The sequence below is a fragment of the Lampetra fluviatilis genome, chromosome 39, assembly GCF_964198595.1.
Source record: "Lampetra fluviatilis chromosome 39, kcLamFluv1.1, whole genome shotgun sequence".
In the NCBI taxonomy this organism is placed as follows: Eukaryota; Metazoa; Chordata; class Hyperoartia; order Petromyzontiformes; family Petromyzontidae; genus Lampetra; species Lampetra fluviatilis.
In genome coordinates, this window is record NC_136313.1 from 7,500,429 (window position 1) to 7,520,600 (window position 20,172).

A 20,172-nucleotide genomic window follows, 5' to 3' on the forward strand; every position below is an offset into this window, starting at 1 on the left:
ACTACATAACCCCCCCCCCCCCTCTGGTCTTCACACCTGCTAGGCTCACGAGGACGACATCACATTCACCCAGCCCTTTATTTAAGGCCGCAACACGAGGATGATTTATCCACAATTCTGGCTGTCGCCTGATGATGCTGGTTGTAATTATCGGCAAAACGTCGTACTCGAATTGAAAATGTCGTGGGTTCACTCTCCAACCCACCAGTGTGTTGAAGTAGCGAATTGGCCACATTTTGTTTACGTGACAAACCTTACTAATTGGCTGTGTCGGGTGGTGGCGGGGTTAACGACACATTGATATTTACGGGATCTAACCCCCCCAGAAAAAAACTCTTATGGAACAAAAACCCATCATCGGTTCGTGATTAAGTGGGTTGTGGTCATCTTATCTTTGGTCAAACATCAAAATAAAGTGGCACCAAACGTGACCGACTGCCAGCAGCAGCAGTGGTCCCGTGAGGCAAGAGGTTCACACTAATTATGATGATGATGGTTGTTTGGCACATGTGTAGTGACATAGTACGTCACTACTGTGTCGGCCCGTACGAGGGCTGGGGGCCTCAAGGGGGTGCCTGGGGGGTCACGTGGTGGAGGGACCCAGACCTTCCCGTGAGGTGGGGGAAGGGAGGCGTGGCCTGGGAAGGGAGGCGTGGCCTGGGAAGGGAGGCATAACCTGGGATGAGAGGCGTGGCCTGGGATGGGAGGCGTGGCCTGGGAAGGGAGGCGTGGCTTGGGAAGGGAGGCGTGGCCTGGGAAGGGAGGCGTGGCCTGGGCGGAGCGGATATAAGCGGGGTATGAACGCAGAGCGGGGCTGTTGAACTCCGAAGTGAAGACGACATCATCGGTCCTCAAGTCCCGGGTCGTCGTCCTGGACCAGGCAGCCCGTCGCCTGCCTGGTCCACTCTGTGTCGTGTTCCAGAGTGTTAGTGAGTTGAGGAAGGTGGTCACCACCTCATGTCCAGTGTTATATTACTTACCGTTTAATAAATAGTGTTGCCTCCAAGCTGTGTGTGTGTGCACCTAATTCGAACCCACTACACGCACCAAAGACTGTGTGCTCTTCACACATTGGTGTGTGGTTCGAAACATTGTTTAGTATTATTTGTTTAAACTTTGAAGCCTCAGTGGGCCTTACTTGGTAAGATAAAAAAAATCGTTTCGTTTTATTTGTATATATTTTTGTAAGTGATTTGTTTACTTTTTCTCTACTTTGCATTCCTATCCTGTTTTTGTATTCCTTGTTGTTGTAACGTTCTGACCTGCCCCTACTGGACGTCTGTAAAAAAAACAAATTCCTGCGGAGGGAGCTGGTAGGAACGTTGGGTTGCTCGGTCAATGGCCAGGGTCAACGGCGGCGTGGTGTATTCCGCAAATATTTTCGACTGTGAGGGCGGGCACAAGCCGGCGTGAGTAGGTTAAACGTTGAGTTTTATAAGGGCACCACGGGGTGACCAGCCCCTCCCCACCCAGCCCCACCCCTCCCATTTTTGGATTCACGACGGACGGACGGACACAATAATCCCCTGTGGGCTGGTGGAACCAGGTGGTTCCTACCAGTAAAATATATCTTTGTAGCTAATCGGATTCCTCCTGCAGTATAAATACAGATTCTGTTTAACACCCTCCTGGGTTGGCCTGACTGCTGATGAGACTGATGAGTTGAAGCTGTAGATACACACCTATACTTGGCTGGTTGGCAATTCAAATCCATGGATTTGGCTCAACCCATTACAGCTCAGCGGTCGATAAAATTAGTACCACTTTGTGGGGAAATCGACATTGATTGTCTTATAGATAAGACTCACCCCTCGCCATACGAATGTGGAATTTCCACCACTGACTCACGGTTGCCAACATATGATAACCGCTTCAGTGTTCATTTAAGCAACATGTTTTAACACATCATATCACACGGTCGTGTGGGATTGCAGAATTATGGCAGCATCCGATTCAACTCAAGCAAAACTCTGGTTCGGTTTCGGCATTCATTGTCTCATCAGCAGTCTGACTTTGTTCGAACTAATGCCGGTGAGCTGCCAGATGAGTTGAAGCTGTAGATACACACCTATACTTGGCTGGTTGGATGTTTATAGGCAAGAACACTAAATCACTTTTTATTTTAATTTCGATTTAAAGCTTTCGTGACTGCAGGGATTCATCTTCTTGGTTCTTTCGGTAAAGTCACGTAGAATGGAAATAATATAACATAATAAAATAATTCTCACGACGTTTCGGCCACAACGCAAGCAGCCATCCTCAGGTGGAGAACAGAGTATGATGATGACTCTGTCTTCTCGACAGACCTGTTCTCCATCTGAGGATGGCTGCTTGCGTTGTGGCCGAAACGTCGTGAGAATTATTTTATTACGTTTTATTTTTATTATTTTATTATTTCCATTCTACGTGACTTTACCGAAAGAACCAAGAACACTTTTTATTTGTTGTTTGATTCTAACGGCATGAGCCGTTAGAAGGAAAAGTGGGCGGGGCGAAGGAAAAGTGGGCGGGGCGAGGAAGAGGAACGAGGGAGGGGCGAGGGGGGAGGAAGAGAAGGGAGGACGAGGGGGGGAGGGAGAGGAGGGGGGGGAGGGGGCTTAGGAAGAGGGGGGAGGGAGTGAGTGGGTGGGAGAGGGGGATGGGAGTGGGGGGGGGGAAAGAAGGGGGAAGGAGAGAGGGGAGGGAGAGGGGGGAGGGAGTAGGAGGGGAGAGCGAGTTGGGGGAGAGGGGGTAGGGGGGGGGAGAGGGGGAAGGGAGTGGGGGGGAGAAGGGGGAAAGAGAGAGGATAGGGGGAGGGAGTAGGAGGGTAAAGGGAGTTGGAGGGGGGGAAGGGAGCGGGGGGGAAGAGGAGAGGGGAGAGGGAGTTGGGGGGGGAGGGAGAGGGGGGCGTGGGGGGAAGGAGAGAGGGGAGGGAGTGGGTGTGGAAGGGAAAGGAGGGAGGGAGTGGGGGGTGCTGGGACGGTTGGCGGACGTGACGTCACGACTGGGATATAAATTCAAAAAGTCGCCTCTGTCTCTCTCCCCGCCACGCGGCTGATTTTCTTGAGCGATTTTTGTTTTAAAAAAAAAACATCAATTAAGGTGACGCTGCGTTTGTGTGATACTTTTTAAATGTCAAGTTGTGCTCAGCCACGTGAAAGCGATGAGATCATTCATCAGCTCGTGTTTTTAGGGCTTCAATGTTTTGTTTGTCGCGGATCGCGTTATGCGGATGGTTCCATCCAGCGGGGGATTGAGAATGGTTCGTGATGACAATTGCGTATCGTTCTAGATTTGAAGCTTTCGTGACTGCAAGGATTCATATGCATAGGTTTTTTTCGGTAAAGTCACGTAGGTAAAAAAATTATAAAAGTAAAATAAAAATACTTTTATTAAATTAATTAAAATAAAATAAAAAATACTTTTATTAATTTTAATTTTTTACCTACGTGACTTTACCGAAAAATTCTAGATTTGAAGCTTTCGTGACTGCAAGGAATCATCTTCTTAGGTTTTTTCGGTAAAGTCACGTAGAAAGTAAAATAAAAAACAAAAATCACGACGTTTCGGAGGCAACACAAGTCTCCGTCATCAGGTGGGACCGTCACAGCCAGATTAGCTGCATCAAGTGAGGCAATGATTCAAGATGTAATCCCTTAAAAGCGAGTTGAGGGGGGAGGGAGAGGGAGGGGGAGCTCATCAGACTATGGTAGCCATAGTCTGATGAGCTCGAAAAAACCTAAGAATATAATTGCGTATCGATTTACCATCGAGTTTGGGGGTAAACTACTTGCGTATACACCAGAGGTGGGACAAAGTCATTGTTATGCAAGTCGAGTCGCAAGTCATCAAATTCATGACTCGAGTCTGACTCGAGTCCAAGTCACATGACTCGAGTCCACACCTCTGGTATACACCCACAGTGTATAATGCTTCGATGTTCGATTCAGCCGCTGTGTTAACGATTATATTTTTGACATTGAAACGATATTAGAATTGTTTATTTTTTTTTTCAAATATATAATCGATTAGTTTTGTCTCCGTGGAGTGAAAATAATAATCTCGTGGCTCTCGTTTTTCCAATTTAATTTAACACGATTTAAATACTACTTACGAATATTTTCTGTTTCTTTCGCGCAATCATCTAATTAACTTCGGAAATCGATTAATCGACGACACGTGTCTCATGCCTTGGTGTTTATATTTTCCTTTTTACAGATGTTCACATATTTACGGAGCCGGTTGACTTGACAAGAAGGGATCAACGTCGCTTCCAACTCGACCTCGAGCTTGCGAGCGATGAAGAAAACCACGAAGCAACTGGCAAAGTGAGGGGGGGTGGACGGGAAGTCCCTATACCCCACCCCCCACCGGGACACGACAGCTGACGTCCACTCAGAACAACTATTTGTATTTTTCTTCTTCTTGGTTCTTTCGGTAAAGTCACGTAGAAGGGAAATAATAAAATAATAAAAATAAAACAATGAAATACAATTCTTACGACGTTTCGGCCACAACGCAAGCAGCCGTCCTCGGGTGAAGAACAGGGCTGTCATTCAGACGCTGTCTTTCCCACAGACCTGTTCTTCACCTGAGGACGGCTGCTTGCGTTGTGGCCGAAACGTCGTGAGAATTGTATTTTAATGTTTTATTTTTATTATTTTATTATTTCCCTTCCACGTGACTTTACCGAAAGAACCAAGAAGATGAATCCCTGCAGTCACGAAAGCTTTAAATTGAAAAATAAAACTATTTGTATTGTATTGGGATTATTCTCCCATCTAATTCTGTGCATTTCACGCGTTTCCCTGGAATTATATTAATAGTATTTGAGTAATGTTGGTCTTGGAACCTCATTTGCCAGTAAAAATATGATAATTGGTTTTTTACCCTTTCATCTGGCAACAAAACTGACACCTTTTTTACAAGGAGTCATGTTGGCATAGACCACAATACCTGCAGTCATAATGCAAACAAAAAATATAACTCTGATAATGTATGCACTGTCCTTGAAGTTGATTGGTCCACACCTGAGACAGCTTTTCTTAGAGCCTAGTCTCACATGGTGTTGGACCAGATGACGCCAAAAGGCGCCTTTTGGCGTCATCAATCAACTTCAGGGACAGTGCATACATTGTCAGAGTTATGTTTTTGTTTGCATTATGACTGCAGGTATTGTGGTCTATGCAAACATGACTCCTTGTAAAAAAAGGTGTCAGTTTTGTTGCCAGATGAAAGGGTAAAAAAACTATTATCATAATGTTGGTCTATCGCGCCATTCTTATAACGCAAGGCTAAATATCGCGGCGACAGTGTGTGTCACCGGTGTCTCAGTCTTTTGAATTAGGAGGGTGAATTTTGCAAAGTGGCTTTAACCACACGGATAAATAATCTGAGATTAATATTTAAGTTGGACCGAGGGGCACTGCAAGGCGTGACCGACTCTAATCTCGAATAACGTCCCGTAAGATTTGAAACCTCCGCTGCAAAAGGAGCGGATGCAGTATTTAATTTACTGGAAGCATTAACCAGGGCGGCCACTGAAATCGAACCAAAAGCCTCCGCAAACGCGCTACCGATCTCTGGCACGCAACGTCGCAATGCCATGATACCCACCCTCTGAGGGCAATGATGCCATGGGCAGACATTTTGACATTACAGCTTGCTTTTCTCTTCCAGGGAACTTGGGTTTATCAGAAAACGGACGTCATCTCCGTCGGTTGCTGGAGCAACTGAAAAACGAGTACGATCACGTACGTGAAAATGTATTTGCTTAACAGATGTTTGAAGTGACAGTCTGTATTAATTCATCGTTCTGCTCGTGTACATACATGCACACTTTTCTCAGACTTTTGTACGTTTGGTGATGAAAATTGGATTTTCATTGATGGGTCTGGTCATTGAGATTTCCACAATGTGATTTCACTGGCAGAAGTTCGGGCACCGTATAGTGCGTATAAACCTAATTTTTCAATTAGTCTGAATTCGAGTATTGCTTTAATGCAGATAGTGGTAAAGTTTTTCTTCCCAAGGGCCAAATATAGTTTTCAAATTCCTTTTGGCGAGGGCCCACAACGTACATTCTCACACAAATTTGATTACACAAGGATGTACGAGTTGACTGTGTGCTCAGAACTACTTAAGACACATCACAGGTAGCTGAGCTTTCTAAAATTAGAAACGCATTTTTACCAGGTTGACATTATTCACACCTCGTGCCTGGCTAGGATGCTTGCAGTGATGGATAAACATCTGTGACATTCACAGCCCCGAAGATAAAAGTTCCCATGGCTGCGTGAATGTGACACAAGTACCCAATCCGATTCGTTATTTGTTGAGACAATTTCTGACCAATATTAAAATGTTTACATACGGTCTTTTAAATATATTGTAGATATAATTTGTGGTGGTATAGCTGGACATTTTACACTCAATTCGTCGATACAGTGAATGCAGTAACTCTGTGTATTACTTGCCTTGTAAATATAGTATCATCTGGGTATCTGATAATTGAACACATGACTTCATTGAGCTCAAGAAACACTTTGGAACTGATTCAACAAATGTCTCACAAATAATGACCAGAAGTCAAACTAAAGCGGATGCACGATGGACTTGCAATCAAGAGGTCATGGTTCGATCTTCCAGTTAAAACTCTGGTGGAAGTTTCTTAAATCGCCTTGCCTGTGTCCTCCCAGCATTATAGTTGGGTAACACTCCAGTCAAATCACCCTCGAGAGAAGCGCTTTGGATCGTCCTTACTGGAGAAATTTCTACTACACTGGTCAACAAAAAAAAAATTCTGGCCTGGACTTTTGCAGCTGTTTTAGACTAATTTCAGGGTGCTGATTCCAAATTTGATCTCAGATTTGCTCTATCACATCTCATTTTATGCTATCGGCATACCCCATTTTCATTGATTCTACCCGAAATTAACTCTGTCACTTATGATTGCAAGTTGTTGCGAGTCAGTGACTGCTTTAGTGTTAAAATATGGTGCTGTATTTTTAGGATGGTGTGTTTATAATATAATTTTATGTAGATATCCACATTTATTTAATATTTTTCTTCTGCAGTTTTTATTGAAAATGCAATATTTGATATCTCAAAAACATGATGTGATAGACAAAAACTGATGCCAGATTTGGAATCGGCACCCCAAATTACCTTGAACCCGTTGGAATACCTTATGCCAGAAAAAATGTGTTGACCAGTGCTATCAGTGATGTGAGCAAGTAATTACAGGGCTCGTCTTTGCCTACATTAATGTCGTTTTTTTCTAATGAAGCATCATGTCACTCATGTCCTCGGGCGCGATCCTTTTCCTGCAGCTTCACTGTTGCCTTGTTGTTATTTCACAGATCAACTATTCGCCTACCTCATCGTCATTGATTTTGAATCAACCTGCTGGAATGATGGACGGCCACGCAATGGGCAAGAAATAAGTACGTTGAGTATTACATTCGCTTAATTTCACTCGTATTGACTACAATATTTAATCTCAACAATTATATTGAACCCCCCCCCCCATATTATAGCTTACAGTCATCTGTGTCTTCTACGGCAGTCAGTGGCTCTGGATGAAGAGGAAAGACCCCAGCTGGGCCCCGAAGTGAGAGGGCCAGGAGGTATGCGGTCAACAATGCTTGACTCAGGGAGGAGGACGCCCCTGCCATGCATAGTCCCATGGGATGTTGGCTATCAACAACAAGGCAACTCCTATGACTAATTGGGATTGGGACGCAAGCGTAGGATTGATCACCCTGTCGCTGGCCGCCTTTGGGGATGGTGTATCGTGTGAAAGGCCCAAACACCCTAGGAACCAAAGGTACACTACTGATGATGCGCTCCCCAAATTTCACCAGGCTCACTGATCATGAACTCTTGGAAGTGCTTGCACAAAGGATAGTAACATCTCATCCTGTGTTCTTGGAATCTAGAAGGGCCTCACGGAGTCATGGTGGCGAGATGTTAGTGGGTTTGATTTCCACTCTGATGCCTGTATATTTGGAGTTTGCATGTTCTCTCCCCATTGTCGTGTGGATTTTTATCCGGGTCCTCCAGTTTTTTTCCTCCACATTAAAAACGTGCACTTATAGTGAATTTCCACGCGATAAGCCACTTCGTTGAGCAATAATTTGTGGCCAGGTCGCTTCAGAAAAAGAGCTACACAACTTCAGTGGGCCTTACCTGGTAAAATAAAATAAATAGTTTAATAGAGTCCCGAGTCTTTTTTTCAGCAGGCCCTGCTTTGGGATGTCTGACCAATTAGTTTTTTAATGAGTGTTTACATGGAAAGTTCAGAATCAGAAGTTTATTTCCCGATTAAAGCCCATTTCAGCGACGATTATCTTTTTCAAGGGCGACTTGGCTGGCAGGCAACATGTGAAAGTAAACCAGAGTACCCAGAGATAACTTATCCATTCAAGCGGTTAATGCTCCAAAGGTCTGCACAGATGAGTGAGGAATCTTCTTGCTGTGCTACCATCCCATGGCTACTCTGCAGCCCACTGCATTTGACCATCTCCTCATATGATAATCTCTGCACAATCCACCAAACCTGCCCCCAATGCATGATGCCATACAATGCTGTCGACTGCCTGTTGCATTCAAGCTTCGTTGGACGAAAGATCGGACAATTCAATATATGTCTCTATAGTCTGGGTAAATTGATTCAAATCACCTGAAGTGTCCCCAATTTCATCACATATCAGGAAGCTAAGCAGGGATGGGTGACCATCATGCACACCAGGTTGTCGTAGATGGCTGCAGAGTTTGCTAAGCATTGACCAGCAGAGGCCAGTGCAGACAAATCCATTTGTACTGTTATTCTATGCACCCACGTCTATGCTCGACACCTTTACCAATGAGTAGTATCCTTCCCCCCCCCCCACTCACCCATGGGTGATAGCTGAAAGTGCAGTCCTGGGGGAAAAAAGCAGAGCCAGGGAAATCTCTCCCATCAACTCGCACGCTGCTTGTTCGTATACAATTCTCTGGTTCAATTAATGAATGCACTGATGTAAAAATACAAGGCAAAACAGCACATGGATTAAGTGACTAAAGTACAGATATCATCGCTGTTGTGAAACCCAAGTAGGCTTGTGCAGAGCGTGCCATGAAAAGATAAGATGCGATTGGCAGAAGACAGGGGCAGCTAAGAAAGATAGTCCACACGATGGGGTGTCTACAGGGGATGTAAGACAATGAGATTGTGGCATGTGTGGGCATGAAGATAATACTGCAGTTGCTCATGTCCCAAAGCAATGGGATCATTACAGAGATATGCACTGTGAGGATTTTGATGCACTGGGCAGCAGAGGACAGTAAAGAAAAATCAATTTGTGTATACTACTTCGATGTACCCACGTCTGTTCCCTGCCTCCAGCGGTGGAATGGCAAAAGGCTACACATACACGCTACATACTATTTTTAGTCTAACGTTCATTCCACTTATATTTTGGCGTTGGGTCTTGAGATGAAGAAACTTCTATTGTAAACTCTTAACAGCAGATGTAACATCACACGATGTAGGAGAGTAGTCCCTGGAAGATGGCATTACAGAGTGTCCAGTCACAGCATTGAGCCTCAACCAAAGAACACCCTTAAGTTCCCTGTACACAATTAAAATGCAAAACAAATGAAAGCCTTTAGTCCTTGGAGCTGGAATATGCAAATGTAATCGAATAAATGCAAATGTCAGTGTGTTTTTTTTGCACAATCATTCGTAACCAAGCTTATACCATCACTCCACTGGAGTTGGCAGAAACTCGCATTCAATTCCGGGATTTTGTTGATGTACTCTTGACATGGGGATTATGACTCACCTGAGCGAACCAGCCACTTAGTCTCTTTATTTTTCCCTTATTTGAATTAGGACATGATGCAGAGTGTCTCCTAGCCTCAGAGCACCATCAGTGGATCTCTTGTTCCCAGGATACAAAGCAGCCCTTCATTTCATGCCAATGGCGAGGGGGAGATTTGTCACGCAACCTTCATCCCAGACTGCGTGTACCTGGAGTTTGAGACCTCAATGATCTCAGAAATGCTGCCTGTGCTCTAGCTTGAACATAATCGACTCCTTTGGGATATCTGCTCGTCTCTTGAATGTGCAATTGTAATCAACAGGATTGCATGTCAATGCTTTCTGTCTAATCCCTTGATCAACCACTTACTAAGTGTGGTAGATTGCTCCTTTTCTGCTGTCCTGGAAATATCAAAGTCTTCTCCCAGCTATCAGTGCTCTGAATTTTCTGCCCCCATTCCAGTCCACGCTCCAGACCTCTTCCTCTTGCCATTTGTCCGAGTGACAGGCTTTTCACGAGAACATATATGATATGTACTACTGTCTACATGATGCGAATATCAATCTTTCTGTACAGCATCTGAGGATGCATTTGTCTATCAATCGTTTATAAATCCAAATTGTATTTTAATGTTTTGTGTTGTCAGTTGAGTTTCCTGCCGTCCTGTTGAATGCCGCCAATGGACAAATTGAAAATGAGTTTCGCACGTACCTCCAACCACAGGAGCATCCTTTACTCTCCGCCTTTTGTACAGAGCTTACAGGTATTCAGCAGGTAAGAAGTAATACTAATATAGATGTCAAACATTTTTCCTCATTCTTGGTAGAATGTAATTGGTTGTCAGCCCTGTATGTCTCGTACATCTCTTATCATCACTCGGTTGCCTCTTTTTACAAGTGCTGTGTTTTTATTGGGCACTGTCTCACATTATGGTGCCGTGGCGGCGAGATGTTAATTCCCTCGCCCTGGTATGCAGGAGGTCATTGGTTTGACCCTCAGGCCTGTATATTTGGAGTTTGCATGTTATCCCCGTGGTCGCGTGGATTTTTCTCTGGGTCCTTCGGTTTTTTCCTCCACATTTAAAAACGTGCGTTTAGAGTATTCGCCTGCAATGAATTTCCACTCGATGAGCCACTTCGTTGAGCAATCATCTGTGGCCGGGTCGCTTCTCAAAAAGAACTACGCAGCTCGGTGGGCCTTACCTGATGACATTAAAAAAATTGTTAAGTTTATTCCGAGCATCACTCCATACATTTGTAGAGGTATTACGTAGAGGGGTGTAGCAAGCCGTTACGTTGGGGTGTCTACATCAACGTCCGCATACAGCCCCGCCCCTCGGGGGGGGGGGGCAGTTGGGTATATAAGGCGGTGCGCGAGAGAGCTCGCGGAGTCGTTGCACCAGAAGAGCCAGTGAAGACTGACGACCAGCTAGCTCACCACTCACTCACTCAGTCACTCACTCACTCAGTCACTCACTCACCACTCACTCAGTCACTCACTCACTCAGTCACTCACTCAGTCACTCACCACTCACTCACTCGGTCACTTACTCAGTCACTCACCACTCACTCACCACTCACTCACTCACTTACTCACCCACTCACTTACTCACCTACTCACTCACCCACTCACTCACCTACTAAGAGTACCAGCTAGCTAGCCCTGGGACTACTACCCTGACTCGCTGCTCTTATAAGAGCCGAGCAGGGCAAGCCAGGGGGCGACCTCAGAGCAGCGAGGTCTGTGTCCTTGTGAGGGCCAGGCTCGTGTGGCTGAGGGTCGGACCTGAGCCGAAGCTGGGCCAGGTCAGTTAGCCTCTATAGGATGCATATTCTTAGGTTTTTTCGGTAAAGTCATGTAGGTAAAACATTACAAATTAATAAAAGTAAAATAAAATAAAAATTACGACGTTTCGGAGGCAACACAAGCTTCCGTCTTCAGGTGGAACCTCTATAGGATGGTCTGGGTTAGAGGGGTGTAGGAGCTAACGGGGAAACGTTAGCTGAGGGACACTGCCTCGGATAGAACCGGGTGAAGGGGCCGATACCTCTTCGAGTGTTAGAGTCGTTACTCTGCTGTATTGGATTTAATTGTAATAAATACGTGTTGCCTCCGTCAACGTCTCCTGCGCTACTTAAGCCGTTACACATTCATGTTGCTCTACCCGTGTTCGTCTCACCCTGCTCTTCCTCAATGACCTGCCGTGCAAAACGCTTGCCAACATTTTTTTTCCCCCTGTGCCGCCTAACTATGAGATTCCTCACGATCATCTTTCCAATTGATTGCAATTTACAATGTTTTGAAATCTAATGCAAATCGATCTATGGGCAAGTACAAAAACAGAAACCGTACAAGGTTAAATGTTGGTAATTGTTTTGTAACTAAAATGTGTAACGTCCATGTACGTATCACGATTCTCCACATATTTCCCATAGTCTTGTTAATGGTTGCTTGACATTTCAAAGCTCAATGCATTTTGCTTGATATTCTGACCACTGAAACCTGATACATGTGACTTTTGATGTAGAGTTGAAAAATATGGGCCACCACATGGCTTAGAACTCTGTTCCAGGAGACCGAGTATCATCAAGCAGTGGCATACACACAGCAGGGGAAACTTGTGTCACCACCCCACTCAAAGGATCAAATGTGGTCTGGTGACCAATACAGTTTAGCTTGGAATGTATATGTCTCATGACAGGGGTGTGTGTACAGACATCTGATTACACAGTAATTAGTACACCCATATATGCAGGGATAGAGAGAGTCAAGTTATAACTGCAGAGAGAGACAGAATAATTCAGAGGTGCGGGAAATCGCAGACAAGTGAGAAGGCAGTCGGAACATGCGCCAAGCTCCCTGATCCTGTCTTTGAAATGTTTGGCCAACTCCACGAATGAGTGTTTATACACGTGGGACGAAAAACAGAGTGCTTGGAGAAAACCTTTCTCGTGTGCGGTGACAATTAAATCAACCGTTTTTTTATCTCTGCGGTCCTAAAAATGGAGTGTTTGGTCAATTCCATTTGTGAGTGTGGGAGGAAATCGGAGTGTCCGGCGACAACCCACGCGTGTGAGGAGGGTTAGCTCACAATCCCTGTACAGATGGAAATGAATCCACTTGCAGTAGCGATATTCCCTGAACAGCCAAGTGATGGCAACCTCGGCGGCCATGGGTACGGAGTCGCACGCTTCGAGTCACCCACTAACCCTCACTTTCAAAGCACTGCACTGGATTACAGTCGTGCACCACCAGCTCAATGTGATGCAGCGGGAAGAAGTCACCATGTGAAATGATGAAAGCAAGTGGTTCATGGAAACGGTGTAGAGTGTGCAAGCTTTAAACCAAGCCAGTGTGACAGGCAGCATAGTTTTAAGCCGTTAATCCTAAAATACGTTACCTCCCTGTTCCAAAAGCAAAGGCATTACGATGCTGTAAAGTAGCATTGGGTGCCATCTTAAAACACTGAAGTATTGTGGGAATTTGCACCATGTAAATACGATGTTCTTCTTGGTTCTTTCGGTAAAGTCTTGTAGAAGGGAAATAATAAAATAATAAAAATAAAACATAATAAAATACTTCTCACGACGTTTCGGCCACAACGCAAGCAGCCGTCCTCAGGTGAAGAACAGGTCTGTCAGGAAGACAGCGTCTGAATGGGCACCACCAGGCTTGGCAGCGTATATTTAAGCTGGGTTGGAGGGGGGGAAGGGGCGCCTTGACGATGTTGTTCTGAAATGAATCTCGTTTGTCACCAGCACCAAGTGGAGGCTGGCGTGCCCTTGCACATTTGCCTCTCGCAGTTTGGTCACTGGCTGAGGAAACTGCAAGAAGAGAAGAACATTGTGTTTGCAAGAGACCTTGACAGTAATGCATGCGAAGGCAAGAAGCCGTGTGCGTTTGTAACGTGGTCAGGTAATGTACTCTGGTGGTTCAGATGTGTACTGCTGGTGGTTAAATTACCGGGTTTCTGAGATTGTTTTTTTTTGTTATCACGCATGAACACCCCATTTTTGCCCTGTCAGTCGTGAAATGATGTTCTGATATAGTGCGGTGTTCTTTATTGCAAGGCCCGCAGGCCACTGGTGGCCCCTAACGGCCTTTAGTGCGGCCTCTGACGTGCGTCCCCCGACTACACAAAGGTAAAGATACCCCCCCCCCCCCATCATCATCATTGTGCTGTCAAACCCCAATGGTTTCAAATGTGTGGTGGCCCTCACACTGATGATGTCTTATTGGCGAAAGTGGTCCCCTTGGAGTGTATACTCTTTGGTTTTTTCGAAACGTCGTGATTTATTTTATTGTATACCTACATGACTTTACTGAAAGAACCAACGAGTATGGATTCCTGCAGTCACGAAAGCTTCAAATCAGGACTGTTGGAGTGGTGTTCACACACTGGATTTGCAATTCAGAGGTCGCCGGTTTTCTCTGCCAAGGTGACGCTTGAAACAACGGTGCGAGTTTCTGAAATCTCCCCACCTCTGTCTACCCAGCGGTATAAATGGATACACGCACGGTCCATTGGCAGGTCGCATTGTGAGAGAAATACATTTCCATTCGGAACTCAAATCAAGCGGCGTCACAAGTAGCTCTTTATCATCTTCTTGGGGTTTTCTGAAACAAGCTGATGCACTACTCACTCGGAGAGTTCCAAGTGGCCTCGTGATGTAACATCGATTGCCATGTGGGAATTTAACTGGGAGAATCAACACGTCTTGTTTGCGTGGTCTTGTATTTCTAAGTCTTTGGCATAACAGTTGCGTTATTTTCGTTAAGCGATTACATTCGCATGCCAATGTGTAATGAAACATTTAAACTTGAATGAAAGCTGGATGCTATTGTTTTTTGCAGACTGGGATCTAGGAGTGTGTCTAAAGGGCGAGTGTCAGAGGAAACAGATACGAAGACCTGATGTTCTCAACAGCTGGATTGATTTGAGAGTAACTTACCGGGTAAGAGAGAAACAGACTGGTGTGTGAGAGTGTTGTTAGCATTTTATATTATATTATCACCAGCCAGGATCAATCTACTGCTGAATGAAGGCCTCGCCGTGTCATTACCATCCCTAAAAAACGTCGTGTAGCCATAATCCATGTCGCTCCTGCACATGAGATAAACCCATCGCGTCATCTGCATGGTGGTGGTCCTCTCTGTAATGTCTACTCATCCATCGGTCATCGTCATCATGTGAAGTGAAATGTGTCCTTCCCAGGCCTTGCTATCCTTAAGTCCAAATAATGTCTCTAATTTGTTCTCTAATCCACGTGTTCCTAACATGCATTTCACCGTGCTGCTTTGTGGCATTTTTTCACATTTTGTTCCATTTGCTTTGACAAAGGGCTCAAAATTATTTTACAAACATTAAAAAGGTCTAATTTACCAGGAACATTCCATTTATATCATACCTTCAATTGTAATGAAATAATTCTGTATATTTTTCACTGACCCTTGCCTATCTTCAAATCCCATCGAGTTTCCCGATCTTGTGTATGGCATTAATAAACGGCCCCCACAGAAACTATAATCGCGTCGGGCTTTGTGTCTCTGTAGTGGATAGCTGTGTGAATGCTTTCAAGATAAATACCTATTGTGACAACCGAAACACTTTTAGAGGTACATATATAACTGTCATCTGTAACAAAACTGCAGGGACCATATTGTTAGTTCGAGATGACTAATGCTTGATTCTTTTGTGATCGGCGGTGTAATTATTCTCGGATAAAACATGCCATTTATAATTTCCTCAGATGTTTTATGAACGCAAGCCAAAGGGTCTGAATGGAGCATTGCAGGACCTTGGTATATGCTTTACTGGAAGAGAGCATTCAGGTTCGTGGCTGCATAGTTTGAATGCACCACACGTTCCAATTTCCAATTCAATTCAAGTGTGTGAGTGTACGCCGGGACAGTGCACGGCAGTATCCGCTCTCCAGCGCTCAACCCCCTGAGGTCCCCCCTGGCCCCGCTTCCCCAAGTGTGCTTCCTTCCTTGAGATCTCGCCTGGCCTTGACGTTCGAAGTGGACCGCGACCCTCGAAGAAATGTCGTCGCCCCTGCCCCGTGATCCGTGGATCAAATCCCTCGAGACGCCAGTATGGCACAGAGGTTGCAAACGGGTTTTGATTCCATTCCCGTACCCTACCCGAAATGAGTGACAAACGGTTACTCACCAGTGACTCACGGCCTACCCGTACCCGTACCCGGCCGCACCAGGGTCGCAAACGGGTACCCGTACCCGGCTGGGTACGGGTAGCCGGGTACAGGTATCGGGTACCCGGTTGCGACCTCTGGTATGGCAGCAAGAGCGGTTTATGCGAATGCTCACGCGAGAGGTTTCACACATTTTGGCGCGACGGTCCTTGGCTGACTATGCGTGGTGAGTGAAAAGCCCCGAGGCGAGCTCCCTTCCTATGGTCAGCGGCACGACGTGTTTGGGATTGTGATAGGTATTTAATGGGCCCCCCCCCCCCATATCCGGCACCTAGGCCCCTCCAGCCCTCAGTCTCTGTGCAGTTGCACCACTTCCTGTACACTCGATAGCTCCGACACAGGTTATGGTGTTAAGCTTGTTACAGAGTTTGAGTGGCCGATGTACAGAATATATTGCAGGACAGATTAAAAGACAATGCTTTATTATGTTTTATTTTTTTATTATTTCCCTTCTACGTGACTTTACCGAAAGAACCTAGAAGATGAATCCCTGCAGTCACGAAAGCTTTAAATCGAAATTTAAAGACAATGCTTTGTGAGAGAAAGTCATACTTTCCTTCTCTTTTTCCCCACTCATTCCTGTCCTACGCTAACTCCACGTCCAAAGTTGTGAACCAATTCAAAACACCTTTTTCTGGGCCTGCCTCTCCGTCTCAGCCCTGGTGCTTCCATGTTCATCACCTCTCTTCCATTGTTATTTTCCCCCTTTTTCTTACGATATGTCCCTGCCATCTGAGACTATATTATTTCAGCTCGTCTTAAGATGGATACCACCCTTGCCTTCTTCCTCGTCTCTTCGTTTCGGACCCGTAATTAAAGTTTCATTTTGCGATGATCGTTGTATCTTGTGACACGTTGTTGTTGTTGTTGTTGACAGGTCTTGATGATGCCAGAAATACAGCACAGCTGGCGTGGAGGATGATTTGTGACGGATGCACCATGAAGATCACCAAGTCTATCGATAGAGCAGTGAGTGCACCCTTTCTCGCTGGCTGGGATGTGCCTCGCTATAGACGATGATGTTGATGATAAAACGTCATTTTCAGCATTATAAATGTATTCACAAGTGCATGCATCCTCTCCTACCCCGCTCAGAAATAATGCATGGAAGAATACATTAATATATAGGGCCTCTATACAGTTGTTAATCTAACAACCATGAATGTATTATCACATACCACATGTATTGCATGTAAAACTACAACAAAATACCCTCTAGAGGGTCTCTTAGAGTTCCCATCAACGCTGGCTTGAGTAATTGCATTGGCTTCCCCTTTACGCATTGCGTTGTTACCGTTTCTATATAAAGTAACATTAAGTTCGTATAAATGTACCATTGCTCATGCACACACATATACAAAAAAATAGGTCAGGTCACTGTTCGCTCGTGGTTGCTAGGTAACACATCCTGATTAGATCATTGGGTGCTAGGTGGCACATAATGAACCACCAGTAAATCTATAATTACAATAATAAGGCCCTTTGTCCAGTGCTCTTGTGTTAAATCTAGACTTGAAGCTTTCGTGACTGCAGGAATCCATACTCTTTGGTTCTTTCGGTAAAGTCACGTAGGTATAGAATAAAATAAATCACGACGTTTCGATTGCAACACAAGCAATCATCATCAGATGGGAAAACCACAGCAATTTTTTTTCTTGCTGTGGTTTTCCCACCTGATAATGATTGCTTGTGTTGCAATCGAAACGTCGTGATTAATTTTATTTTATACCTATGCGGCAGAGGTCGCAAAAGGGTTTTGATTCTTTACCCGTACCCGGCCGCACCAGGGTCGCAAATGGGTACCCGTACCCGGCCGGGTACGGGTAGCCGTTCCCTACCCGTACCCTACCCGAAATGAGTGACAAACGGCTACTCACCAGTGACTCACGGCCTACCCGTACCCGGCCGCACCAGGGTCGCAAACGGGTACCCGTACCCGGCCGGGTACGGGTAGCCGGGTATCGGGTAGGGTACGGGTATCGGGTACCCGGTTGCGACCTCTGCTATGCGGCTCTTGCGTTAGTCGGAGTGCTTGTGTGACCATACTTCACCAAGCTGGTCAGTGCGGGTTGTTAAAGGAAGGGTTACCCAAGTCCGGTTTAGATATTGCTCACCGCTTGATGTTAGCCATTGCCAGTCATTCAATTCAGATCTCCAGGTTCAGATCGCAGTGTGCTAATCACAGTACCTCCACTCCATCCTCCGGGAAAATCTGCTAAGAGTTTTTATAACATTTTATTGATTAAAAAATTGTTCATTCGGCTGCACCTTACGTGCCCTCGGCGTACAAATAGCTTGCCTGCGACATGTTGATGATGTTGAACGGTCCCTTAGATAATTTTCATGATTGTTTCCCAACGTGATATTTTATTTTGTTAAAAATGTTAAGTTATGTGCACAATAAAAAAAACCCTATTTTTACAGTCCCGTAATTTGATTCATTTTCTGTCATTTAAAACCAGGGATATCGATCAAGTGTCCCACCGATCACTAAGCCAGCAGAGGAGAGGGGGTCCAGCAAAGGGCTTGATGAAATAGCAGGCCCCAGCAGAGGAGCAATGATATACTCTGAGCATTCGGAGATTAACACAAAACGTGTCTCAATCGAAGCCTCGAACGGCAAAGAAAATGGGCCCCAGGTGCGTACACCCACTGCGTCTAACAGCACCAATGGTGATCCCTTTCTTGGTCATGGCAGCTCTTCAACAACCCACAATTCCGTGTTCCAGAGCATTGTTTCTCCTCGTACCTTAATAGCAGGAAATGTGTCCGTAGGACATCTGAATGAAACTGACAGGAGAAGTGTATATTTAGCACCGGATACGTCTGTTGTGCAAAGGCTACTTCTGCACGATAGTCCCAATGTTGTCAATACTGGTCGGTCACCGACCACTGCTGAACATGTCATGGTGCCCACCGTGATGAGTAGTGGAGGCGGTGTCAATATGAACTTGAATGATCAACATATTGGAGGGCAGCAGATGATGACACCGCCTCTGGTGCGCAGTGGTGGCTTCGCATCACCCATCCAGGGTTACTCAAAACAACAGAAGGATGACGCCTCAAATCGACAAATCTTCACAACTCCGATGTGCGGCAGTCGGACGTTACGTGTGTGCGACATGTCTACGCCAAAATGTGACGTTTATACACCTCAGAATGGGCTGTTTAAAAAGCCAGGTCCACCGACGGGCAGCGCTTTGAAACAGCGAAACACAAATTGCATGCGGACTCCATCAAACCCACAGGCCGGCAATTGTAGACCCGCAGAAGGATTTGTCTTGTGCGGTGAGAAGAAAAGTTCACCAGATGTCGTCTTCCGTGGAAGCGATTCTAGGAATGGTACACCGACACCTGTCAATCTCACCTCGCGGACATCGATGACGGTTACGCCAGTGACCTCCACTTCCAGACATTCGTACGTGGGCAAGGTGACCCCACCTCTGTGTCAGTGTGGGCGACGCTCAAAACGACGCACCGTTTCCAAGCCGGGCCCGAACGAGGGAAGGATGTTCTTCTCCTGCCGTGTTAGCAAAGCTCTTGGCTGTGATGGAGACTGCAATGGCTGCGGATTTTTCAAATGGGAGAGTGCCTATCTGGCCCAGCAGTTCAAATGAAAACTTCTGCCCTTGTGACTATAACCTGTTTTACTGTTTAGCTTGCCCAAGGTGCACACAAGAAATCACGTGGTCTGATGTCCAAACACTGCATAACTAATGTTTACAATGCCGACTCCACATTTCCACATTTTTCCCAAGGATATGAGTACGTTGTATAATGGGCCTGTCATAAGATGATTTATGCCCATGTGAGTTTCGCACAAGAATGAAAAATGATTTGATCATGGATACAATTATAGGGTGTGCATGGTCGATTTTTTTTTTAGATAATAAAAGTTGTGCAGCGATATTACTTTCTATTTTTGACCAGCCCTACAGTAAAAACAAATGTGTTTTCAGCCTTAAACTCCCAAATGTTGTCCTTAGAGACAACTAAAAAGAAAACAGCCCTAAAGATTGCATATGATGACATATGTGTCTATATATATACAGCCTTGTCAGCACTGCAGGATGAAGGCCTTCCCATGGTTTGAGTTTTGGGGATTAATTGACCATACTTCACCACGCTGGCCAATGCGGTTTCGTGAACGCTGACTGCACGGTGTGACCTTCATG

General features: G+C 45.4%; 1 protein-coding gene across 1 annotated transcript; it reads left to right on the top strand.

Annotated features, from left to right (window-relative positions):
* Positions 1-4,110: 4,110 nt before the first annotated feature.
* ERI2 (ERI1 exoribonuclease family member 2) lies at positions 4,111-19,991 on the top strand. Its single transcript, XM_078874785.1, has 9 exons — positions 4,111-4,307; positions 5,659-5,732; positions 7,341-7,424; positions 10,432-10,559; positions 13,544-13,700; positions 14,640-14,740; positions 15,536-15,617; positions 16,875-16,966; positions 18,460-19,991. The coding sequence occupies exons 1-9, from the start codon at positions 4,279-4,281 to the stop codon at positions 19,612-19,614; spliced, it is 1,902 nt and encodes a 633-aa protein (XP_078730911.1). The 5' UTR covers positions 4,111-4,278; the 3' UTR covers positions 19,615-19,991.
* Positions 19,992-20,172: the final 181 nt, after the last annotated feature.

Bases quoted from the DNA above. Each gene is read 5' to 3' on its own strand.
- ERI2 (XM_078874785.1), top strand. From the start codon at position 4,279: ATGAAGAAAACCACGAAGCAACTGGCAAA. The intron at 5,733-7,340 runs GTACGTGAAAAT...GTTATTTCACAG, and splicing joins TGAAAAACGAGTACGATCAC to ATCAACTATTCGCCTACCTC. The intron at 16,967-18,459 runs GTGAGTGCACCC...ATTTAAAACCAG, and splicing joins CCAAGTCTATCGATAGAGCA to GGATATCGATCAAGTGTCCC.